This window comes from Syngnathus typhle, linkage group LG8 (genome assembly GCF_033458585.1).
Source record: "Syngnathus typhle isolate RoL2023-S1 ecotype Sweden linkage group LG8, RoL_Styp_1.0, whole genome shotgun sequence".
In the NCBI taxonomy this organism is placed as follows: domain Eukaryota; kingdom Metazoa; phylum Chordata; class Actinopteri; order Syngnathiformes; family Syngnathidae; genus Syngnathus; species Syngnathus typhle.
Genome location: NC_083745.1, coordinates 8,573,848 through 8,599,050, shown reverse-complemented (window position 1 = coordinate 8,599,050; position 25,203 = coordinate 8,573,848). Strand labels below are relative to the sequence as shown.

The following is a 25,203-nucleotide window of genomic DNA, read 5'->3' as shown; positions in this document are numbered from 1 at the left end:
AACATGACTTCTCATGACTTCCCTTTTTGAAAATGGGACTTTCTCGAGCGTTCTGGTGTATTTCTTTTTTCTTCCATTTGAACAGCAAAGTGCAAGTCAGAATAATGTGTTTTTATGGACCATTAACAATGTCAACCTTTATGTTTTGTGTCTTTGCTGAAAAAAGAACTCATCCACTCTGTCCCTCTTTTCTTTTTCTATCACCGTCTTTACTATTTCTCTGAGGTTTTCTATGGTGCATGCCTCCGTTGCACATATGTATGTTTGTTAACCATTTTTGGACTGTCCTGCAGGCAAAGGTCCGGAGACTATTTTTGCGGGTCAGAATCTGAACGATAATGAGTGGCACACAGTGCGTGTCTTCAGAAGGGGAAAGAGTTTGACACTGACCGTAGATGATCTGACACCAGTGGAAGGTACTTCTTAACTAGCATCCCTGTAGGAGAAAAAAAAAAACCTTTTGATTCCTCCTTGTAAAAATATAAGACAATCCCAAAAATAGCTTGCTTGCAATTCTCGCTCACATTTTCATGCACATTTTAAAGAAGTTGTGCTTGTGTCCCTCTCTTTGCTTTGCCCACTTGTGCGATCAAAGGTCAAATGGCCGGTGACCACACCCAACTGGAGTTCCACAACATTGAGACAGGAATCGTGACGGAGAAGCGCTTCATGTCCATGGTGCCGTCCAATTTCATCGGTCACCTTCAAAGTCTGTCCTTCAATGGCATGGCCTACATAGACCTGTGTAAAAATGGTGACATCGACTACTGCGAGCTCAACGCCATGATCGGATTCAAGAACATCATCGCTGATCCTGTCACCTTCAAATCGCGCTCCAGCTACGTGACACTCACTGCTCTGCAGGCTTATTACTCCATGCACCTTTTCTTTCAGTTTAAAACCACCTCTTCCGATGGTCTCATCCTCTATAACAGTGGGGATGGGAATGACTTCATTGTGGTGGAGCTGGTCAAAGGGTATGTTTGGACTTTATAATGCTCACTCTCTGTTTGAGCTGATGTTCTCAGAGATGTTTTCATTTCATGATCATGATGAGCTGTTGTTTATAATATTTCAGTTAGCTTGATGATGGTTAATAGGAATAATATATCAAAGGAAGGCAGCATTTTTTGATAGAATAAAATAGCACTTTTTGTGCACCTTTTCATTTTCATGTTTTTAAAAAACAACAATAGTACATCCTTTCAAAACTTTATTTCCACCATGAATAATTTGAACATAACACGCGTTCCCACATATTCCCAAGTGTCTTCTAAAAAATGTAGATGGGCTTGGAGGTGTTTCTTTATAAATTAAGGCTTCTGCCTTTCCATCCTACCCAATAGCACAAATGTATGAAGAAGGAAAATTCTGAAATGTATTTGTGTAGCAATTTTGACCTTTTTTCCCCCCCCCTTTTATTCTAAGTCAGTGTGTCAACAGCTCAAAATACCTGGAAGTATGAGAAACTAAACATTTACAACTCTGCTGTCTGTACAAAAAAAAAAAAGGTTATCGTGAAACTGTTCATACCTCACAACAGTTTCTGAAGTGAATAAAATTCTTGACACTTTTCATATTACTAAAGAACTTCAAATTCCGTTCTTATCGCCTTTGTGCCAGAATTGAGAGCTTTTGGCTATTAGTATTCATTTTAATCTTCACAAAGGCACACAAGGACCCAACATAAAAAGGAATCAAGTACACAAGAGTGCATTTCTTGATGCTCAAATGGGTTGACCTCCTTTCAAGTAAGACCTGGAGTTATGCAGTACAGTACTGCTTACGGGAACATTAAAAAGTCATACATTTTAATTAAATTGAGCATGCAAACTGCCTTCAAAACACAAAATTAATGACTGGTTTGTTCATTACAGCACAGAGCCTCTGGTAATTCTGCAGACTGTCAATAATTTAGTTATTTTTTTGCAGGTGCACAAACTAATGCTTCATAATTTATTTTAGAAAAATAATTGCAGTCCATGAACAGACTTGGTCCAACTTTTAGAGACTAATTGGTGGCAACACTTTATTGTCTTGTTTTATTGTTCAATATAATTTTTCCATTCATGTTTTTACTTTGTCTGATTATAGATACCTGCACTATGTGTCAGACCTGGGAAATGGTGCCCATTTGATTAAAGGGAACTCCAACAAGCCTCTCAATGACAATAACTGGCACAGTGTCATTATCTCCAGAGATGCCAACAATCTTCACACAGTCAAGATTGATACAAAGGTTACCACCCAGACCACCACAGGGGCCAAAAACCTGGACTTGAAGGGTATACAATCTACTGAACATTATGTATTATCTGATCATAGAACTGAAGTTACTGAAGATTAAAATGCATGTATGAAATTTGCGAGTGTAAAAAATAATGATCCGAATTTTTCATTTGCTTTCTCAATTTATAGTTCTGCCATAAAATGAGCTGACCTTTTATAGAGCGATGATTTTTGTCCACTAGGAGTCAGTATTGTATTTCTCTCCTCTTATCATTCAGGTAACCTTTATGTTGGTGGGGTGACAAAGGAGATGTACAAGGAACTGCCCAAACTGGTGCATGCCAAGGAGGGCTTTCAAGGTTGTTTGGCGTCAGTGGATCTGAATGGGCGTCTTCCTGATCTGATGTCAGATGCCTTGGACTGTGTGGGACATATCGAAAGGGGATGTGAAGGTGAGGTTTGAGTAAAATTGTGTTTTGAGCTTCTTGATTGGTTATATATTTTCATGCCAGCAAATCTATAGTACTGAGTAAAACTCAGTCTCCAGCATATGCCTAAATTGTTGACTATAATAATTTATATTATTTCTGACATCTGATTGAACACATTTTGTCCCAAGTAAAAGCCATATAATTTTTTCAATGATTTCAGCTCTCTGAAGTCAGTTATTAAATCTGTACTTTTAGCCTTGGTCATCAGTCAGGATTTGCAAATGGTACAGTATAAACCTGGGGCAATTTTTGCCTTTTTACTTATTTATTTAAGATAAGATAAGATAAGATAATCCTTTATTATTCCCTCAATGGGGAAACTCCTGTGTTTGCAGCAGTACACTTAACATATACACACACACACGCATGCCTTAACCTATTTATTTTTAAATTTCAATATCTGCAAGATGCACAACGTAGTTCGGCTCATGTTTTTACAATATAAACCTTTTTTTTCCCCTCAAAATGGGACTTCTTGTTATTTAAACTGAAGTCAAAGTTTAGTGGTAAGTTATATGGGTTTTATTAATTTATTGGTGTGAAGACTGTGAGAAAATATCCTCCAATCTTCTGCTAAAAAGCAAGTCAAATATGAGATTTGGGTGGATTTGATGGGATGCAGCATTTATTTACATTCTTAAAGTTGACCGTACATGCGCATTGCTTCTGCTTTACTGGCCTTTTCTCATGTTTAGACACAGTCCAATCTATGGCTCCCTCTCTAGAAAATCAAAACACACCCACTTTTAAAATTCCCACATAAATAAAGCTGGATAATTCATAATTGGCCCCCCCCCCCACCCCCATTCCTCATGGGATGTATTCCCATATTATGAAATTATCCATACTATGGTATTTGTCAATTGACATAATACAAATTTGTAATTGCTTCTGATTGTTATCATTTGGACACTGAGACACCCCCACTGGCAACACATGTCATGAAGGTCACATGACATGAATAAACTGTTCAAGCTTTCTGATCACGCGATGAGATTTCGCCGTACACAGTTGTTCATTTCATTTGATCATAATCTACTTGTTCCCTCGGCCATATTTGTACTGTTACCCCTATTTCCAATTTCATCTCTATTTTGTTTTGCACCGTGCACACTTACCGGATCTGAGAGTTTGCCAGAAGCAATCATTGTGAATTATGTATGAAAGCTTTGTTGCGTGCATGATTAGCATGAGTAGCACATCCAAAGATAATACGCTATTGGATTTACTTTTCAGCAGCAGTCACCTAGTTTAATTTCACAATTCATCCACTCTTCTTGATTGAGTTTACGAGTTGTGATCTTTTTTTGTTTTTTTTTATATGGTTAAAATGTAATTAAATTCATCACCGTGCGTGGTTGTGTCAAACTCGCTTTTCTCTTTGAGTCAGTGGTTGCGCTCAATGAACACTGTTTGTAATTGTGTGATTGGCTATGCGTAAACCTTGATATCCTTCTGGTCAATACAAACACTCACTTCAATCATCTTTGCACACACTCTTTCCACCTGACATCCTTCTGTTTACTAACAGCTGCTATACTTTGCCTCTTCCTCTTCTACTCCGACAAAAGTTGCATTGATGAAAGCTGATTTGCAAGGTAGATGCAGAAAATGGGTCTGCTTAATACAGCATGTGATTTATTTCCCTTCTCTACATTGGCAATGCTTGCCCACCACTTCTTCAATCACACATTCCACATCTCCCTGAGTGAGATGACTGCCAACTTTCCCATTCACCTTGCCACCCTACATCGTTAGTTCCAATGGAATACAATGATCGTCACCGAGTCATATCTTTAATTTGAATTTACTGTACTAATTTGAAACTCTCCTGTTGTTGCTAAACTCTACAAAGAGAACAAAACTAAACACCGGCAGGCGTGCATGGAAGGAATTCACAAACAAGATCCTTTTTATAAATTGATTGCCCTCACTTTTGATTTACACGAGCAAATTACAGCGCCTGGAAAAAAAAAATAGACAATCGCCATAAATTAAAAGCAATGTGTTTTCTTTTTTTCTTTTTTCTAGTGATGTATACCCCTTACTAGCAATACAATTGAAATACACAGAATATGATCTTAGTGTGGTGTCACAGTAATTTTTTTTGTATGTTTCACTTCTGCTGGACAATAGTAGAGAATGTTCTTTGTTGAGTGGAATGAGACAGGTAATGGTAGTGGGCTCACTGTGTGTTGTACTTCTCTCGATGCTCAGGCCCCAGCACGACATGCCAGGAAGATTCCTGTGCCAACCAAGGTGTGTGTCTTCAACAATGGGAGGGCTTCAGCTGTGACTGCAGCATGACGACATTCGGTGGACCGCTGTGTAATGACGGTAGGAGTTTGAATCTGTTTTTTTCTGCACACATGCTTTTGCTTTTCCAAGGAGAGTTTGACTGCATTTCTGCATCTTGAATATAATGTTGTAATCCATTGATGGTACTGTTTTGGACTAGAAGACTCTGCCTGCTGTGCCTTGTAACTGTAACCAGACACATTGTTCCTGCAGACCTAATAAAACAATAGCCCAGCTCAATATCACGGCCCTGGGGATGCAATATCCAGGACACACATACTTTCCTAGAACTGTGGCAAACTTGAGTCGATGGAATACAGATTCGAGTCAGCTTCTCTTTGCCCGGGAAAATCTTAGTGTGAGAAATGGAGTTGAAGTCTTATCTGTGTTGATGGATTGTAATGGGGATGAAATGGGCGGGAGAGAAGAAAAATGAGGAAGTGTTATGGTAAAATGTATATCTTTATATATTTTTTTTACTTTGGTGTAGAATAGCAGGCAATTTAGAACATTGAATGGGTTCAGCAAAATTACATATGGAGTTTATTGAATTATACAAAATTTAGCTTTAGTACCTTGCCTCCTGCCTCTATATAATTCATTAGCATGCTATGGAAGTGCTACCTTGTGTTGTACCAGTGTTGCGATTAATTAAGCTATTGGGAAGGCTCCAAGATGGCAGCATGTATTTACAACACCTATTAACATTAATAGCCACTCTGTGATTCATCATATACAGCTTTCTGCTTTTGTGGAGAATTGAATTTCCTCATGTAATATCAGCATTCGTTTGGGAGAAATGGGGACAAAAATTTACTTTGATATCATGATTTCTGTTTGAGGTTTGAAGTTGTTTATTAATCAGCAGTGAACTACAAAGAAAAAAAAACATTCAGGTGATCTTCCAAAAAAGGGCATAATTGTTAAGAACTGGTATGCCACTCGACATTTTCTGTTGTTCTTTTCATTTCTTACCAGTTTAAAAGGAGCCTGTGTGTGTGTGTATGTGCGTGCGTGTATGCATGTGTACGTACGTGCATGTGTGCGTGCGGATCATTATTATGGGACATGACTAAATATCCAGTCTAGACCTCCTCAGGGAGTTTGCCTGGAGTGGTCAAGAGTCTGAAGGTAATATTGAAAGACAAGCAGAATGGTGTTTGCTATTGAGCTTAAGTGGGTCGAGAAAAGGCAACTGAGTCAAGTCCGCCTAAGCTTCACGCAACCTTTGCCTCGCTCGGTTGCTCATGCACCCCTTCCTGTATTCCAAGCTATTAGTGCCATGTCAATATTGTAACCACAATGGAGGTAATGCAGTCATATCTCCATTGTATCTGCCCGAAGGCCAAAGACAGGGCTAACTCCCGAGACTCCTAATGTGTCTGACCCAGTACAAACTCGGTCGCAAGTATCTTAATATCTTGAGAATAGCCTGTCTGGGTCCTTGGATGGTTTCTACTTTCTGGCATTGTCCAGGGTCAGACATATCTGTCATCCGTGCAAAGTGAAAATACCTTACAAGATTTGAAGTGCATATTCACCAGCAAGCATTCACTTCTAAATTATTAATAGAATGAAATATTAGTATTCAATATTAGGGTGTGGAGCCTCCAGTTTCTTAACGCAGTTGTTATATAGTTAAGAAAATAAATAGAAGTAATTATAACTCAAATTGTAACTCAAACTGAAACTGCTTTTGAAAAGAAAAACTAATTTAATTTACATTCTGCATTTAGAAAAATTAATAAAAGTAATTGTAATTATAGCAAAAATGTTTACAATTGTCATTTTACTTCTGGTTTACCAAGTCACAATGTTAGCTGGTGTTAAGGGTAAACTAGGGCACTTGGAAGACTTAGATAAAGACAAGCAACTGCTTACCCTGGCATGCAGGCAATGAAGCAGTCAATAGAATGCAGTGTTTGGATTAAACCACTTTGTTTGTTTCAAGGGGATAACCAGGGCAGCTCTGTCGCCATGGGGGGTTACAGGCACTTGAATCTGCTGTCACAACAAAATAAGATTCTTTTTACCCTGTATGTGGCCCCATTTGATTGTATACAGCAGAAAATATTTGGACTCGGTGTGTATTGGAAGCGTGCCCTGGTTTTTAGCAAACAAGGCAACATAAAAGACTTGTGGTTATTCACATTTGCAGCTATAACCTCATTCCGTAGTCCCACGCCTGCAAGAAACAGCCAAACAACATTCTTCATTAGATTTTAGCTATTGTTGAGGGTATTGTAATTTCATATCAATATAATGAATCTTGTCGAGCCTTAGTATTGGTTTCATTAACTCTATTACCCTCACGTCACACCAAAACTCCAAATAAATTGTCACCAAACAGTGCAATCATTTTCAATTATTTCCTCATGCTGATGGAGATCCTCGATCCAAATGGGTTTCTGTGTCAGATGGGTGACTCAAACTATTGGCATAGAAACCAGACAAAGCTTCTTTCTCCTGCTTTCAGTTTTCCCTCAGTTTTGAGGGGAAACATTACAGAGTTTTAGCTGACCTAGTAAATACTTGAAAAGAGCGCTTTTGAATAATGGTAAATCACAGCATGTTGAATTAAGTGTGTATAATGAATCTGTTCTTTTGTGGTGCCATAACTGCAGTCTCACTGGGCTTTACTTGGATTACTCTTTGATGGCTCATGTGTTCTTTTCCCGAACCCGGGGTTGTTCACCGGTGACTTACTTGATCATTAAATGTGCGGTTGTTTGTCCACAACCATGGACTAATTAAGATGTTGACAGAGAATGTGTTTAGCTATGCAGCTGGGTGTTACACATTTTATTTCACACTTGTGTCAATTAAAAATTTCACAAAAGAGTTAAGTAGTGCACTTGGCATCGCTGTAGCAAAAACGGAATCATTTTGTCGTTGTGTTACATGGAAAGTGTTAGGTGGAAGCCGTTTGTAAACCAGCCAGTTTTTCATATCGCATGAAAAGTTGCCTTCAGGACGTGATGGATGGATGGACAGATGGGTAGACGGACGGACGGACTTGTGTAGGCTTAACACCTCCAAAGCCAATGAAACAAGCTTTTCACTCGAGAGCAAAAGCGCCATCTATCCCTCATGGCTCATGGACCTCCATGCACTTAGGAATTCGACTGAAGCCATCCCTCTCTTTCCCCATTATAGAAAAGTCAATTCAAGCTTCGAGAGTCTCCTTGACTACCTGTAGTCACTTATGTTTTCTATTCATGGAGGACAGACTTCATGAATTTCACGTGTCCCTATCTGTAGCAAGCAGCGTGCCTGCACATGTGATCACTCACTATCTTGGCAAAATTCATTTCCACCTATTCTACTGTCTTGATGAAGTGATTTAAGCAAGGGCCTGGCTTAATAAGGTTTTCACAATACTCTCTGACAAAACATTTGGTGCATTGGCTGCAGCCTGGCAGAACATTTATGGTTGGATGCTTCTTGCTCTGTGGATTGGAACAGGGGTGGGGGTGAGTGAGTGTGTATGTGTGTTGGCTGTTAACCTTGCTTAAAGCTGTGATTTCCAACCAATGCGTCATAGCATATTAGTGTGCTGTAAAAGATAATCATGTGAGCTGCAGGAAAGTAGTCAATTTCAGCAAATTGGTCCAAAAATGATTCCTATTACATAAACAATAATATATCTTTGTTCAGATATCCATGCCAGTAACAACATACGATAACAGACATTACAATTAAATGCTCTTCCAGAAGATGGCAGAAGGTACATATGAATGTTGCTGTGGATTTTTTTCTCATAACAATTATTAAACAAAACTGGATGGACAGTAAGCCTATACTATCCAGTATACAGTGCATATAGTAATGCATACATCTAAATGATTAGTCCTGGTCGGATTCTTCCCAACAGAATACATAATAAATACTCCACTTATCCCAGACGTGTTATTTTGCTACCTTCTAATCATGGATTCAGCATTTTTCACTTTGCTCTACCATACAACTACATTATATTTAAGGTCATCTATTCATAAGCGCACCTCATTTGTGTTCTCAGCAGAAAAGGCACTTTTTCAGCATCTCCTGACCTTTAGTTTCACGATAAAGGCACAGCAGTTGTTTTTATGTCAACATTCGCAAGTGTCACACTGTAGTGCAGTTAACCGCCACATTCTACATTCCTCCATTTTATATGTGTCAACAGACCACTACTTGGGAATTGGAAATTGTATATGTGGCAAGTGCTATTGCTATGAAGTTCAATAGAATCTAAATTGAAGAGGATGAGTCATGGAGAAAAGTGCAGAACTAATATTGGCAGTATAAATCATACGTCTGAAAAAAGTCTCTTTTATAGAATACTCGTCGACATGAGCGCTTCTCTTCACTATCATTACTGGAGAACGACATTGCTCCCCAAATATTTACAGTTGTCTGTAAGGCGGTTTGCAGTTTTAATGGGTATATTTTAATTCAAGACAAAGCTAAGTATGTTTCTTTTGTATTCAGAAAGTGACGTCTTCAAGTACAGAGTTCGTTCATGTTTCTAGTTAATACACCTCTTTCCAAAAGTGGGAGGCGGACTGTCCTTGACCTAGTTAAGATGGTGAACCCCACGAAGAGAAGTGATGGACTTGGCTTTCAGAAGAGACAGATAGACAGAGACGGACAGACCGCAATGCCTCGGCAGCCCACTGCATCTTGGGAACTGTCAGACAAGATAGAGGGAAAGCCTCCAGAAAGCTGACGACTGTTAGGATACGGATTTTAGCTATTGATCTGACTCCAAATTATGATCAACACTTAACACAAAAATTGCCATGTTCTAATCCACACACTGGCGCACCTAACAATTTTGCGAGTTCGTTCTGTCAAAGAGAAGACCAGTAGATCAATCAGACCGAATTTACCAATTGTTTAATCTTGACAAAGCAAGCTAATACAGGCGCCTGGGCCTTGGGTCCTTAACACAAAATCTCGTGTGCCTTCGTGACCAGAAAGACGACACATTCTTCCGGGTTGCCCAGTTTTAAAGAAACACAATATGAATATTCAAACATGCAAAAGATTGTGTGGTGATTGGTCGATGGTCTGTGGTCATCTCCTCCTCGTTTGGGTTTTCCCCTGCTCAGCACAGGTGTCTGGACCACAAAGACGAGTTGTTTTTTGCGTTCCCATCGGCCTTGAGATATGCTCCCTTTCCGGACCTCCTGTTCCACAATACTTTGAAGAAAACAAATTCATGTAGCCTGCACATTCCTTTCCACTTATTAAGCAACCACACTACTACTAGAAATTATATTGATATGGTTATATGTGTCTAACGGAGCCTTAATCAAATGTGTTTGCAAACTGCCGAAAGTACATTTCCCTTTACGACCTACGACCCCTATCTCTCTCACTGACAGTCAGGATTTAGTTTATGCATTTGCGGGCACATCTCTGCATATACACACACAGTGTTAGCAACAGACAGGAGCAAGCGGGACGTAGCGATGCAGGCATCCAACTATAACCTCGATTTGCATTTATGTGCAAGGTTGTTTTAATGTTATTCGCTAAGTACAGGCTGAGTGAGTATTTAAATGGATTTAGAAAATGGTTAATACTTTTGCATCACAGGAGGAAATTGGCCTAGAATATAGTGTATATTTTTGCCTGCGTCAATATTTGACAAGGAAAGGATTTGGATCATCTTAAGAACTATCGGGTCAAATCTTCTTTGAGTATCTTGTATGCTGTCGTGTAAACGCTGAAATGTTCCATCTTGCTATTCTCAGATAATGTATTGAGGAGTCCAAATGGTACCCTCTTTAATTCCTTAGATTAGGTTTTCCCGGGACATCCAACTGTCCGCTAAATGATATACCTGGGTACCTCCGTCAACTTAATGAACCTAATCATATTTATGTCAAGTTTATGATTATCAAAAGATCAAAGATAACTTTGAATTTGTGTTTTGCTCTGAATTAATTCAATTAAACCTCTGTGTATTGCGATTTACTTTTAGAACTGTAAATATGCATTATGTCCTATTAGAGAACTTTTTTTTTTTTTCAGGTTCATTTAGCAGGGCTCACCGCACGCATAATGAACACAGCCGTCTTCAATGGCACGCTTTGTTTTATAAAAGCCCTTTGCTGACATTTTGCTTGTTGTGTACAGGTATGTTTTGCAACTTGGATGCAATACATTCTATTTGAAGGTCAGATAATGAGCCAGTTTGTTCCCTATTCACGACGGTTGTCATGGCCCTGATGGCAACTATAAGCGAGCGCAGCTAATGTGCATGTGGATTGAAAGCGAACAAGGTGAAGGCCTTGTGACATTTATAAGCCAGAGATAGAGTTGCACTGCCTTCCACAACCAACAGAAACAGATACTGTATTTTCCGCACTATAAGGCGCACCGGATTATAAAGCGCACCTTCAATAAATGGCCCATTTTAAAACTTTGTCCATATATAAAACGCCCCGGATTATAAGGCGCATAGACTAAATAACTCAACGTTGCTGAAACGGTGATGCAATCACAATATAGTAACACTCGAAATAGTGAAAACAATAACAATATATCAATAACTCAACATTGCTTGAACGTTAATATCACACAAAATAAACACGTAAAGCTTACTTTAATAAATTAGTCCTCATCCACGAATTCATATTGGTCCATATACAAAGCGCACCGGATTATAAAGCGCTTTTGAGAAAATGGGAGGTTTTTAGGTGCGCCTTATAGTGCGGAAAATACGGTACATATGGTTTTGTGCCTAACACAAACGAATTACTGCATCACCGAGCAGGTCCACCTAGTAAATGTATGGCTTGGCGTTCACGCTTGAGCTACCCTGAGTCAGCAGTACGAGGCATCAAATAAAAAAAATGAAGCTACACCCGCTTCAAAGAACTTATGCTCCATTACCCCCGGTTACTATCAAAGAGGGAGTTTGTTTGTCAGCATTAGCGCATTTGTTTGTACACGCTGTGTGTGTTCTTATGTTTTTATGTAATTATCAGTTCCAAATTGTAGTCTTGGGTTTTGCTATTCTGCATGAAATAATAACATGCAGTGTTTGATTTTTTTTATTTTGTACTATAATTAAAGCACTCAATGAAGAAAAATGAGAATATGGTGCTTTTGAAGAGCCTCTTATCAACCTGTACAAACAAACACAACCTTCATGCAACTTACTTAGTCACCACTTGGGGGCACAAATGAACAAGCAACTAACGATGAATCTGATTATTAGAGCATTACCACTGAGATGATGTCATTACTTTTACATGCTCGACGCAGCATTTCTACTAATTATTCTGTATAAACTAAACATTATGCTCTACTGGGTGCACAGTTTTTGTGTGTGTGTGGGTTCTATTTTGTGTCTGTTAGTATATTAATTGTTTGTCCTTGGCGAGCAGCCATTTTTCTTACATGGTTATGCAGATTGCAAATTATAATTACCTAAATATAAGCATTCCTTTTTGTGAGAACAAAGGCCTTCTGAATGACTGCAGCTTGTTATTGAAAGTAAGATATTGAGAATATGTATAGTCAAACACAAGATCTTGCCCACTTGCCATCAAGAAAATGTGCAATGTTTGTAGGATATCATCCAGCTATCCATCTATTTCCTTTTTTTTGTAATGCCTTTTACTTTTCAGTGGGGAGCATACTGCGCAGTGGCAGACACATTGGCAAGTGTGGGTCTTGTCCGCTTCCAATCTGAACTTTAAACACTTAAGAAACCTTCCCCAGCTGAAGCAGATAGGGTTTGTCAGCGGGGCTTTAATGTCCACATGTTCACTCTGTTCCTGCAGCACACACTGTGCACCACGGCTGCCATCTGCAGACTCTCTCTTGTGACTAATGGTCCTTTATTAACAGGCAGAGCAGACCTCAGCACAGTATAAAGTGTGCTGTATAAAATTGTACGTCTATTGTGTATGAGTCGCCTCTGTGTGTTGAAGAATAAATTGAGCCTCCAGAGACCCGCAAACTCTAAAGCCTCATCAGTTACTGAAAATTAGCAAGAATTCAATTGAATCATTTTGAGGCAGTTTTCTTGTTGATGATAACATCAAGTTTCCTCTCAAAATCAAGAGTGCGGTATCGAGCATAATTAGAGAGTTGATGAAAACAGGATTTCTTTCTCTTTTGATCCATGTTGGCGATAATGTTGAAGAGAGGCAGAGTGATTGTGGAAAAAAAGAATCAGAGCTTGGGGACACAGCTCCAATTCCTGCAATGATCTTCAGCTCCAGTGATTCGCTCTGTGGATGCTGCCCATTTGCATAGCCACTCTCGCCTTTCGCTTCCTGGCTGGCTGCTGAGCCACCCCCCCCCCCCACCCCTCCCTTCAGTCCTCCTCCTCCTCTGCTCCTTCCCTTCCTCTCTGCCCGAATCCTCCTGCGCACATCTTCTGGAACAACGCTGTTGATGCTGCCTCCGAGTGAGCGTGTGTTTTCTGCCCAGGGCTTTTTTGTTCCCCAGGTGCTACTGTTTCATTGAGAACTCACATCTCTGGATGAAGAGCGACTGTGCTACCTGACTAACACACAGGTGCACTAAGAGCGCGCAGCAGCAGTCGGACACATGCAAAAGAGACTCGGATTTAACTATGGTTCCATTCCTCTGGAAAACCTTTGAGAGAATAGGGAGGCAAAGAATGAAGAGACTTTGGGTTATGCTTTTCTGAAGCCTTCCCCTTTTTTTCTGTGCTTTACAAGCTGGCACTTGCATCTTTTGGAATACAGAGAGTTAGTGGAAAGATGTTACTAGTTTCATGAGAAAAAAAGAAGAGGATTTTCATCACTTTTGAGGTTGCATTAATTCCTTGCTTTTGCTTTAGATTATGTTTTATGATAGTACTTTTTGTCTTTTCGCACTGATACGGATTCCCTAACACGACGCACACCAGCAAGAAGCATTTTTCCCGTGTGGATCTGTGTATCAATCGCTGTGCACTGCGAATTTGTGCGGTGAGAACTATGGGCTCTAAAGATAACTGAAGTTCCATTTGTAACCTAAAGCCTCATCGAGCTACTCAGGAAAGATGCTGGTGGGATGGAGGACTCCCCTGGTACCCCGGGAAGAGCCCCTTCACCACAATTGGGCTTCCCTTGCCCACCTGGTCTTGTGGATCACTGCTTTGGCTTTGGACTCTGTGGCAGGGTCAGAACCAGGTGCAGTGGACAGTCTCAACCAAGTTCAACTCTCCCAAGGGAACAAACATCAACATATTGTGCCTATTGCTATCCATAGAGCCCCAGCATCCCTTAGGGCCGGGCACAGTGAGTATTTGGTCCATTTTTGTATTGTGATACTTTAAATCTGTTTATAACATGCATCCGTATTTAATTTTAGCATTATTTCTGACAATACAGTATGTGTGTATACATGCATCGTCAAGTTTTGCTCTATCCCTTCTTTGTCTGCCTCAGCAAAGTGCCCCATGTGTCTCTATGACTGAGATTATCCGTATCCCTTTCTCCAGATGCTCCACTGTGTCCAGATTAGACAGGATTAGAACATTGAGGCGCTCCATGTTGCCCAAGGGTGTTTGGGACAGACAAATATGTTGCCTGCAAAGTGGTAAGCCTCTTCTATAGGCCCATCTTGAGTGCAGATACTTTAATATCCTCATGGGGCTATTTTCACATGACACTGAGAGATCAGGATATTTCAGCAGTACATGTCAAGGCATTAATTGACAGATGATGTAATGGATTTGCGGACGTACTCAGTTTTTTATGTATGCCTAATGGTCCTCAATGGTTTTACAGACAGACAATTTTCAAGTACGACAATTTCTTGCCGCAGCATAGTGAATACAACTCAACCTCCCAAAAAGTTTGAAAGTTTGCTTGCGTCCTGCAATTTGTTGTCGAATAGTGATGGATGCGGTTTATCTAAGACTCTAAAAAGGACAAGCAGTGGACAGATGGGTGGAAGCCCGTGTGGCTGTTTGGGTGCCGTTGCTCTAATGCTGGTTTCTCGATAAGGAAATAATCTGCGACCGATGAGAGTCACAAGAGCGGTGGTGTGTTATCGTACCATATGTGGAGCCCCTTGGAAATTTTCAGTTGAAGTTGTTTGCTGGCCATAATTTACCGTGTGGTAGACAACGCGGCAGTCTCCTGAGGGCGTATTTCATGACCTAATGTTCAAGAATCTCCTCTGAGCCATTATTAAGAGTCTATTAAGAAATAGAGTGAGGAGACGCTCTCTCGGTAATGTGATTACATTTTAGGTCGAGCGCCATGCGGAAGGGTACATAAAAACAAAATGGAAGTCATGTTAATCAACATGGTACCTGGTTCTAGGATAAAGCCTGCTGTTGTCTTTGCTGTGATGCAAATTACTTGAGTTTCATGGGGCTTGTCTTCTCTCAGGGGTGTCTTTTTACTGCTGCAATTAACTAGTAAGTTATTTTTTCGGCTTTCTGAATTCCAGTGTAGCCCTCAATGATTTAGATTTTCTTTATGTGCAAATATATAGTCTCAGTATGCATTTTGTGTAACGATACATTATATGAAATGGATGTGACAATTTTGTTTAATGAAAGAAAATACCCTCGTCTTATTCATTTTCAGAATATGATGGTGATAGTTAAAGCGGCCATCATCTTATTTACATCTCCAAATGTCTCACCAATCATCACTTCATCAGAATAGAATAGAATCAAGAGTCAGTCACATAAAGAACAATCAACATAGTTATACAGAAATAAATTCACAAAACTCACAATAGAAAATAATAAATTAAGAGTCTTTGAGAGCGAAGGAGTCAACAAAACCTCCGATTGATAAATCAATGAACATATCCCTTCCAATTGGCATATTAAAGACACTTGAGTCCATTTTATATGTTACAACTAACGTTCAGTTGAATCAGAGACATTTATGTGACATCACTATTTTGCAGAACAACAAATGAATGAAGACTTGAGAAGTTTGAGCCCTGGGACAAGGGAAATTTCTTCTGAGATGGAAGAAGAGAGAATGAAGGCTCTGTGATGTTGCTGTACTTGTCAGTATCTTGTGGGCATGTATCATATAATTACTCCCATGTCTCTGAGTTGATGCAATCGTGTTACAATGACGGTATCCCTGCTCCTTTTTTAAGCAGCAGTGGTGATAGTGGTGCTGATATAGTAGATCTGACTACATGTTACTGTAATCTAAAGAGAGCCTAGGTGGTTATTGACCCATGGATAAGAGACTGAAGGCCACACTTGTAGTTTTTGCCTATGGTGGACATCATTTCCATTTATCCAACAGTGTGGCGTGTGGCTCCACTCATCTTTCCTACCCTTCATCCCACCCTCCTCTCATCTTCATTTTTCCTGCCTAAACCACCTTCAAGTCCCTTGTTGGTGTGCAGAGCCCATCCAAGCAGACTGAGTGGGCAGTGTTTTGCGCCCGCAGTGGTCTGTGTGGTTCCAGCCGTGACCACACTGTAGATGGCATGGAGGGAAATGAGACCTGACTGCGCGTGTGGTGAGCAGGGAAGGTTCAGATGAGTAATGTGTCCATCCGGCTTTCGGATTAGAGATTTGCAAGATGAGAGCATGAAAGAGCGAGAGGAACAGACCGTTGGTACTCAAGAGGGAGATGTTTGCCCCTGACATACCTGGGTCCTGTCTGAGCTTGAGTCAGCGAGTTCTCTTCCCAAGTTATTGTGAATCAACAGGATCTAATTGTTTACACCTCTGGCTCATGTCTTTAAAGGTAAAGCAATCCTAAATCCCTAAGTACTTCTCGGTTAACAAATTGTGGTACTTGTAGTATTGTTAAATACATTTGAATACAGAAATTGAACATATATATATTGAATGGTAGTAGTGCCTCTCTTGTTTGCAGTCAACAAGAAAACTCAATTTTGCTCGAGTTTTATTTCTTGCAATTCTATTCGGTCATTAGGAAGCTCACTATTGTTTAAACAGCATAAGTACCACAGCCCTAACTTGTGTTATATTAAATAATATGAATGACGAGATGTGTTCAAGTGGAAGGTGTCACAAACTAATCCAAACTACGAAGCAAGAAAGCATGAAAAAATGGATTTTCAAATCTCTACTGTCATGGCACTGCAAACACATGCACTTTCACCTCCCACACAATAGAACAGAGTGAAAAAAATGAAGGGAAAAAAAAAAAGCTCAACACATGTAGGCAGCAAATAGGAACTGAGTAAAGTAATAGTCTCAAATTCAGATGACAGCATAAGAAATGATTATGGCTGCCCTTTGCACAAATGGTAGGCCTTGGGATGAGGATTTCTGTGACTCGCATTTTTTCTGCAGTTTACAATTGCACACCTGCAGTCGAGTGACTGGGCCCTAATCCACTCTAATAGGATTGTGTGGGATTTAAGCAACCTCATTGCTCCTTCCATCTCTTCGAGCCTCCAGTCTGCTGGGAATGACTGATAAAAAAAATAAATAAAAAAAAACATGCTTGCTGAACACCTAGGTGCATGCTAATATTAGCATACACGTACCAACACAGAGTCGGAATACAATGCAAACCCACACACGTTTGTTGCTTTCTATTTATTTGTTGTGAGATGCCTGGTATGTTTGTGTTGTAAATATTGGGAAGGCACACGATGCATGTGTTTAAAAATATCCATAAATATAAACAGTACATTTTTACTGTCTGATAATAAATGTGGACAAGAAAACACAAATACAATGAAAACATTCAGCAAATTAGCGCCAGGATGATAAAACTCAATTTTTTATTGTAAATGTAAAAATATTTTTCACATCTGAATCCTGTGCAATGATTGATAACATGATAATAAAACAACACACTACCACAAAGCTCACAAATGTCATTTTACAAAGAATTCAGCAGCATTCATAGTTGAATAACTATTTAATACCCAGCTGTTAAAAAGTCAAAGTGGACATATATCACCATAGCACGAGCAAGCGTAAAGAAATAGATACAATGTGAAAAGAATGGAAGCTTTCTTACTGTCTCTTAACTACTTTTTTATTATTATTATCTTTTATTATTAGCGGAAGTTATGCAGCTAATTAAATGATATCTCCCCACTCTTTGAGGCTGAGGAGCAATAAGCAAAGCTGATGTCAAATCCTACAATTAAGGCCAAAGCATACTCGCTATCTCTTGGGCCACATGGCTCACAAATGGAATAAACATTTAAAATGAAGCTGTGCCACAGAAGCATGACATAAAAATTGTACATTAATCAAGAGGTGTTTCTTGGAAGAGCCTTACACAAATGCCTTAAACAGACAATTTACCATACGTCCAGTTATGATTGTGATGAACATGTTTCTGAGGCATTGTTTACGCTCTATTGTTGAGTCTTTATGTATGCATGCTGCCTCAAGCTAGTATCTAATACTTTTTCAAATAATTAAAAAAATGTTTTAGCTCCTTCAATTGTGTGTGAAATATCCAGGCTGGGGAGATGTTATATATATTTTCTTAAAAAAGTAATTATAGGATAGGACGTATTACAATTGTGCTGGCTCTTGATGCACTATTTCTTTAAAACGCAGTTGCTCCTTGTGATCTTAAGGCACCGTCTTTGTGTGGGTTGTATTCATGCCGACGCCGGTTGGAATGCACATGGCGCACAAGCCGATTCCGATTTCTGCCTCACTTCCATTGTGTAATTATCCCTTACACTTGTTTCCACTAACAAGAACTGCAGACATGCTTGCTCCCTATAAAGAAGATAGCTGAGATGTTTAGAGTCTGGGATCGCACACAGGCTCACTGAACTCAAATAATGATGACACTAACGTCTCATGGCACACGATTCTCCATAGAGGCTTTTTTTTTTTTTTTTATTAAGCAGAGAATCACACGCTTTATTTTCTCTCCGTCTATTTTTTGATGTGCGCAAATTAAATACTGGATGCAGAAACATCCAATCAACGTTTACTGGCAAACGAGAACGCTAATATGAGCTGAGTGAAAGGGTGCATTGTGTATTAGCTGCAAACCAGGCAAGGTGATGATGAGAGAGTAAATTAGAAGCTGTCAATACTGTGGGACACCTCTATGAGCGCCAAGGAGGTTGGCCGGGATGCCAGATATGCAGCTGGTCGAAGCAACAAAGGGCCCGTTGGGCGTAGTGCTCCGTTAGGACACTGGGTCTTGTCAGCTCAGACTGGATGGGCCATTCCGCTCCACAAGGCAGGGGCTCATGTTTCACTTTGGGCTTAGGGGAAGTGAGCATGGCAGCGGAGGGGGCAGAATGCTTCAAGGGACACTGGTCGACTGAGCACTCATGGCACAATGTTCGCAGCCTAGGGGCTACTGATTTATCCTCGGCCTTGAATTGATGGGCCCTTACCATGAAGAGCATGACGAGCTGGTCAGTATGGCTACCCTGAGGCCAGTTTCTGTGAGGTTAAAGCTTATCTCATCACAGCAGTGTACAGATAAACAACAGGGATGTACCGCAACTGTATTGTACAGAATGTTTCACAGTATTAGACTTGGGAGTTGACAGGCAAGAAATTGACTGTTTGTAAATGTGTTGATGGTGTAGATTTGGTTGTTCAAGTAAAATGGTGTACTTCACACTAAAAAGAATCTATCATCTTCTCACTGGTATCTACTAGGAATTGAGAGCATTCAGAGAGATTATTTAAATCATGATGTTCACAATTGAGATTTTTAAGAAAATTGGAGGTTCCAAATTGACCTGATTGGTTTGCTCTTCTATGTAATTACTCTCAAAGACGAGATAAGACAGCATAATATTCAATCTGACACTTCACAAAAACTACTGTAGTCTACTTTCTAATTGGCTTGTTTTTAATCACAGGACCTTCATTAGTTTCTATCTCTCTTTGTTTCGGATGTGCTCACTTCACTCTTAGTGTGCCTTGAGCTTTCTCTCCTTTATTACGTTTGTTGCTCTGTAATTCTGGAGCTGGCATCTTAGAGACTTTAATACCAATCAAAGGCACCAAGCAGCAATGCCCCGCATTTTGTTTCCGCTTAATTTAATTACATCAATTTAGTCCGGCCGAGAGTAAGACGGGGAGAGAGGAGAGTAATCCATATCGGCTTACGAAGACAGGTTCGGCACTGTCCGAAATGCTACATGGGGGATTGCCTTGATGAAAGAGGGCTTAAGACTCGTAGGTCAATGGATACAGTGACAAACAATACTGTGGAACTCTGCTACTAATAAAATGTTTGCCAAGACCGACCAGGATGACTTTTTAGTATATGGACTATTTTAATTCATTTTTTAAAGTAAAAAACAAAGGACCATCTCAGCCCCATGTACATTAAAATGTCTGAAGGAGTTTTAGGGTCTCTCTGTATAGAAAACAAATGGGTGCCATGAGAAAGCTCAATTGTTTAAGTAAAGCACAGTGGGCAATGAATTAAGTACCGTCCAGTAATTTCCTAGATAAGCGCAGTTAGAAGGGGGCATTTGCGCCGCGGTGGGAGGGAACGCAGCCAAGTTGTTTGCCATTAAATGGGACTGGCTCTCATTATTGTCTTTGAACTCAGCACAGACAGAGGTGCATGTTCTACACGGCATGGAAATACAGGAGATCAATTCATACATAGTGCAATGGGTACTTGCAAAATGGCTTCTAGCCCCGATCGGGCGTACATGTGGCTATGCATGTCATAATGACGTGTGGCATAAAGCGGCACGCCCGAAGTACATGGAGCGCCAGCAAACAAAGTGTAGCTCACGACAATGTTTGCCATTAAGTTGATACATGGAGGTCAAAAGACAGTTAAATAGCCATTAGGCAAGACTTTAGTGCTCATTGTATTTGCCATCTTGTCACCTGACCTATAAGATGATTTAATTGTTGATACAGGGGTGAGGTAAACTGCAGGATGTGGGTCTGCACGTGATAATTTTTTTCTGATGTCGCTAAATGCTCAGAAACATTGATTGTAAAGCCTCAGGAACATTGATTGTGGAGAGCTACTTCAGACATCGAGAGAGTTTGAATGGGGAATAGTGTCCTCATAAATCCCTTTAACGATTTCTTAAGTATCGGGAATAGTAATCCAATACAAATCATTACGGCACTTTTAATTGTTTCCCCCCATAATGTGAACCAAACAAAAACCTTTTTTCTTTCTTTTAATGGTATACATGACTATTTGTTGTAGGTTATGAATGTTCATCAATTCTTTTCTGTCACACAAAAGTGGTGCAGTGATGTGGCGGCTGTTACGCTAATTAAGCTCATTTCCATTCTAAAGACATTGTCTATTTGATGCCAACCTTCTGTAGTTACCATAGTATTATGTACTGGGCTGATAGGGAGGTCCTATTTTTATATTGTATTTAGATTTATGGAAGTAATCAGTACTTAACCTAAAACACACACGCCAAGTAATCTATATTTACACGCCAGACATTACCGGAAGCCCTGGTAGTGATCAGAGGTGTGTGAGGTGCTGATGGAAAGCAGATCTATAACTCTTTGTCTCCTTTTCATATTACCATCACATCTATGTAATTATGATTGGATTCTTCCTTAGTTTCTCGGAATAAGTAGTAATATGAGGCTCCTTGTGCTGGTGGTGTTAGAGTTCAGCAGAAAGGCATCCTGTGTTGGTGCGATCTCAGCCAATCATACCAAGCCATGTTCTTTAGCCAATGGACTTGAGAGGCCATCACTAGCAATTCACAATTACCTCTGATGCACACAAGTAAAATGCTCCCATACACCCTTCCAAACACACAACTGAAGTATGCACCTTGACAAAATTCATATAGAGTTGTATCAAGAAGGCATCCATTCCCTGCTGACCATCTTCTCGTTGAGAAAATAAGCATACATTATTTTTGGGATGTCTTGAGTGGAGAAGATGCAATTGCGGGTTCCCAATGCAAAAAAAAAAAAAAAAATTTACAGATTTTGCAGATTGGTCCCTTGAAACACTTGTCAGCAGCAAGGTTTACTCGGCGTAGTCCTTTAAAATGCGCAATGGTGTCGTGTCTTACTCGGGGATCATCGAGTTGAAGTGAGTGTCACATCATATAGGGAGACAGAGAGGGAACATCTTTGCTTGAGGGGGATCTTACATGGTTAAGAGTAGCTTAATTGTAATCATCTGAAACATGGAGCAAGTGTTTGGTAGCTCTGAGGAAAACACTCAGACACTGCTAGCATGAAATTGCACTGTTAAGAGGCCAATATCAGTCACTTAGTTGGGGAACGAGAGCAATACAGCCTCTAGACTTCGTGGAAAAAAGTCGGCCTTACAAATATATTACACAATGTATTTTCATTTGTAGAAGACCTCAAAACACTAAATCCTTCCGAACAACATGGCTACTAGGTCTTGTTTAATTCTGCTTTTATATGCTCTCCAAAAATATACCATAACTCCTGCCACAGATGTTTTTTTAATAATCACTCTATTGATAATTAATTGCAAATTTATTTGAGCTCACACATGATTGTGTATTGACCATAATCAAGAAACGAGACTGAAATTGTTTTGTAGAAAACATATGCCTAAAGCCACAATCGGAGTAAAAAACATTTAACGACAATGGTGTCTAAAGGCTTCAGTACTCTATTTTACATTTCATTATTTTTAAAGCTGAGGTGTCAAGTAAACGTGTATGCTTGTAAAATAAATCTTTAAAATGCTGACTGGCAGTACATTTTTTTTTTTTTTTTAGTTTATTTGTGTGAATGTGATCAGAACCTTCTTTAATCCCTCGTGAAGGAATAAATATAAGACTCCCTCTACCCAGCAAAAGTGACATGCATGTTATGCTGACAAGCATCAATATTACTCTGTAATGTTTCCATTCATGCGCAGACTCCCACTTTAAGTGACCACTTCCTTTATCATTTGGGAAAGTATCACGCCCATCTATTAGTGGCATCATGCCGCAGGGGTCTATCTCACTGAATAGCAAGGTAATTATAATGACTCCACTATCTTCCAGGTCGTGTTCATGGTCTCCTAAAGACAACAATGTAATTCGCGGAGACAGGAAATAGCGGGTGCGGAGGTCACCGAAAGCCATAATTGGACCGGTCAGTCAATAATGCTGCAGCCTTTGAGGCCACTAATGAAGCACAAGAGACATGGCCTTGCATGCCAGTTACTTGGGCAACAGGGACATGACTGCACACTCAGTAGCATTCAGATGAATCCCCCCCCCCCCCTGCAGAACACTAAAGCAGAGTATTATGAGGAAAGCCACAGATGTCCAACCCTTAAAAGAAAATGAAGGCTTCTTAAAGTATTCCCAATATTATAAGGATGAGTATGCGTTCTCTATATTAACATGCTGTGTTTGTGATTGTCTTGTTTTTTTTTTACCAGCTGGAACAACTTACATATTCGGACGTGATGGTGGTATCATCACATACACATGGCCGCCAAATGACCGGCCCAGCACAAGGGCAGACCGGCTTGCAATTGGCTTCAGCACTCACCTGAAAGATGCTGTCCTGGTGAGGGTGGATAGCTCCTCTGGTCTTGGAGACTTCTTGAAACTGCACATCGTAAGTGGAAAAACTTACTCACTCAACAACAAGCAGCTTTTTTTTTATTTCATGAGAAAAGATCCCTGCTAGCCAAAGCTACTATTCTTTTTCAAATGTTATTGGCTTTCACGGGTATTATGGAAAATGATTAAGGATGGTTCATTTAAAAACATAAGCAACACACTGGAAACTCCGATACACAAATGTGCAATTGGTTTTGTATTAGTCAAGGTATCCACACATTAACATATACACAAAGTCAGTGTATACTAACATGAGCAGGCCTGCCCTGAGGAAATGGAACGTCTGTGTCCGTCTCACTCATGTGGAAATGCATTATGGGCATTATGCGCAGCAAGCCTAAGATATTTTTAACGCACAGCTTTTCATTTGAGTGCAACTAGCCAGTTTAAAAGTAGACAACCTGTTATGTACACACCGTTAATTTCCGAATGTCATGCCGACACTCTAACAAGACACTAAGAAGAATTGGTACAGTGTCGAGAAAGATGAGTCAGATGGGCTAATGTTGATTTTGTATTTGTTTTTTGTTCTTTTTGGGGAGGTAGACTTTTGCTTGCTTGTTATATGTGACACAAACCTTTGCAGTTAATCTAAATATTGAGTGTAGGTGACACAACATTGCACCCACAATAGAAAACTGTAACAGCGTCCAAAAATAGACCTTAAACTGATGAGCGGACATTTTTTTAAAATAAAACCCACAGTAGTGTAGGTCATAAGTAAATAATAATTTATTCATGATTTTCTGTATTTTTACTGTGTAAAAAGTAAAGACATGCAGACACCAAAGGGAAGTCTTGGTTTGTTCAACTCAGACAGAAAAGCTCCTGCGGCTTACAGCAAATTCATCCCTTGCCTTGTTGTTGCAACATTCAATTGACAGGGAGAAATTGTTGATAAGGTATGTTCAACTGGCGGGGGCAGTGGCTTGTGAGAATCATTTCCCCTCTTGCATCAGCAGTCATTCCAGTTGCTTCCTCATTATTATTTATTCATTAATGCACAGTAATTTGGCGGACTTTGGGACCGTTGCATTTTGTCAGAGAAAATGAGAAAAGTAACTTTTGGAATTGCACAACAGAGACATGAAGTGAGTGAATCCAAAGTTCATGTATTTCAATGATCTAGTTTAGACTGTAAATGAAAGAAAAAAAAGTAACTATTGTACGTGTTTTATTGAGTATGACGAAAACCCTATCTGGAGCTGGCGTTCATTAGAATGCATTCTTTCCAAGCAACATAGTCAAGAATGATTCCCCGTGGGTACCCCTGCCCCCTCACTCCCCTTATTTCCTCAAGTTACCTCGACTGCTCTTTGAAGGAGGAGTGTCTTATCTTTTGCTCGATGAGATGGGATTAGACCAGATTTCTGTATTTACACTCTCTCACACCCCTTTCCCCCCAGGCCCCTCTCACGTACCTAATCGCAGACTCCCATTTCATGATGACAGCAAAATCATCGGGCCTTGAAGGACAAAATCTCAGTTTGCACTTTTTCAAAGAAGGAACATTCTGTGTAATACTTGGAAACTGTGATCTAAATGCAGCCCGATAGATTTGTGATCTCTCTCCCTGCTGCCGATTCGTCATCGCAGATAAAGATGATGACAGTGAAATCAGTGAACCATCAAATGTATAGCGATTACTCTCCCCTAGCTTATGTAGCACATACGGAAGGAAGACTTCATTTCTAATCAGGTTTCA

General features: G+C 39.9%; 1 protein-coding gene across 14 annotated transcripts in view; it reads left to right on the top strand.

Annotated features, from left to right (window-relative positions):
- Positions 1-25,203, top strand: part of LOC133158251 (neurexin-1a-like) — a 165,789-nt gene that overhangs the window by 95,196 nt on the left and 45,390 nt on the right. For 10 of the 14 annotated variants that reach the window (XM_061285315.1, XM_061285314.1, XM_061285327.1 and 7 more), the window contains 6 exons: positions 294-416; positions 596-977; positions 2,095-2,285; positions 2,508-2,681; positions 4,938-5,057; positions 23,312-23,493. In XM_061285315.1, the coding sequence (XP_061141299.1) occupies positions 294-416; positions 596-977; positions 2,095-2,285; positions 2,508-2,681; positions 4,938-5,057; positions 23,312-23,493 (1,172 nt within the window). Of the gene's footprint in view, positions 1-293; positions 417-595; positions 978-2,094; positions 2,286-2,507; positions 2,682-4,937; positions 5,058-13,430; positions 14,276-23,311; positions 23,494-25,203 lie in introns of those variants that run through there. The other 4 variants (XM_061285325.1, XM_061285324.1, XM_061285322.1 and 1 more) reach the window with 1 other exon arrangement.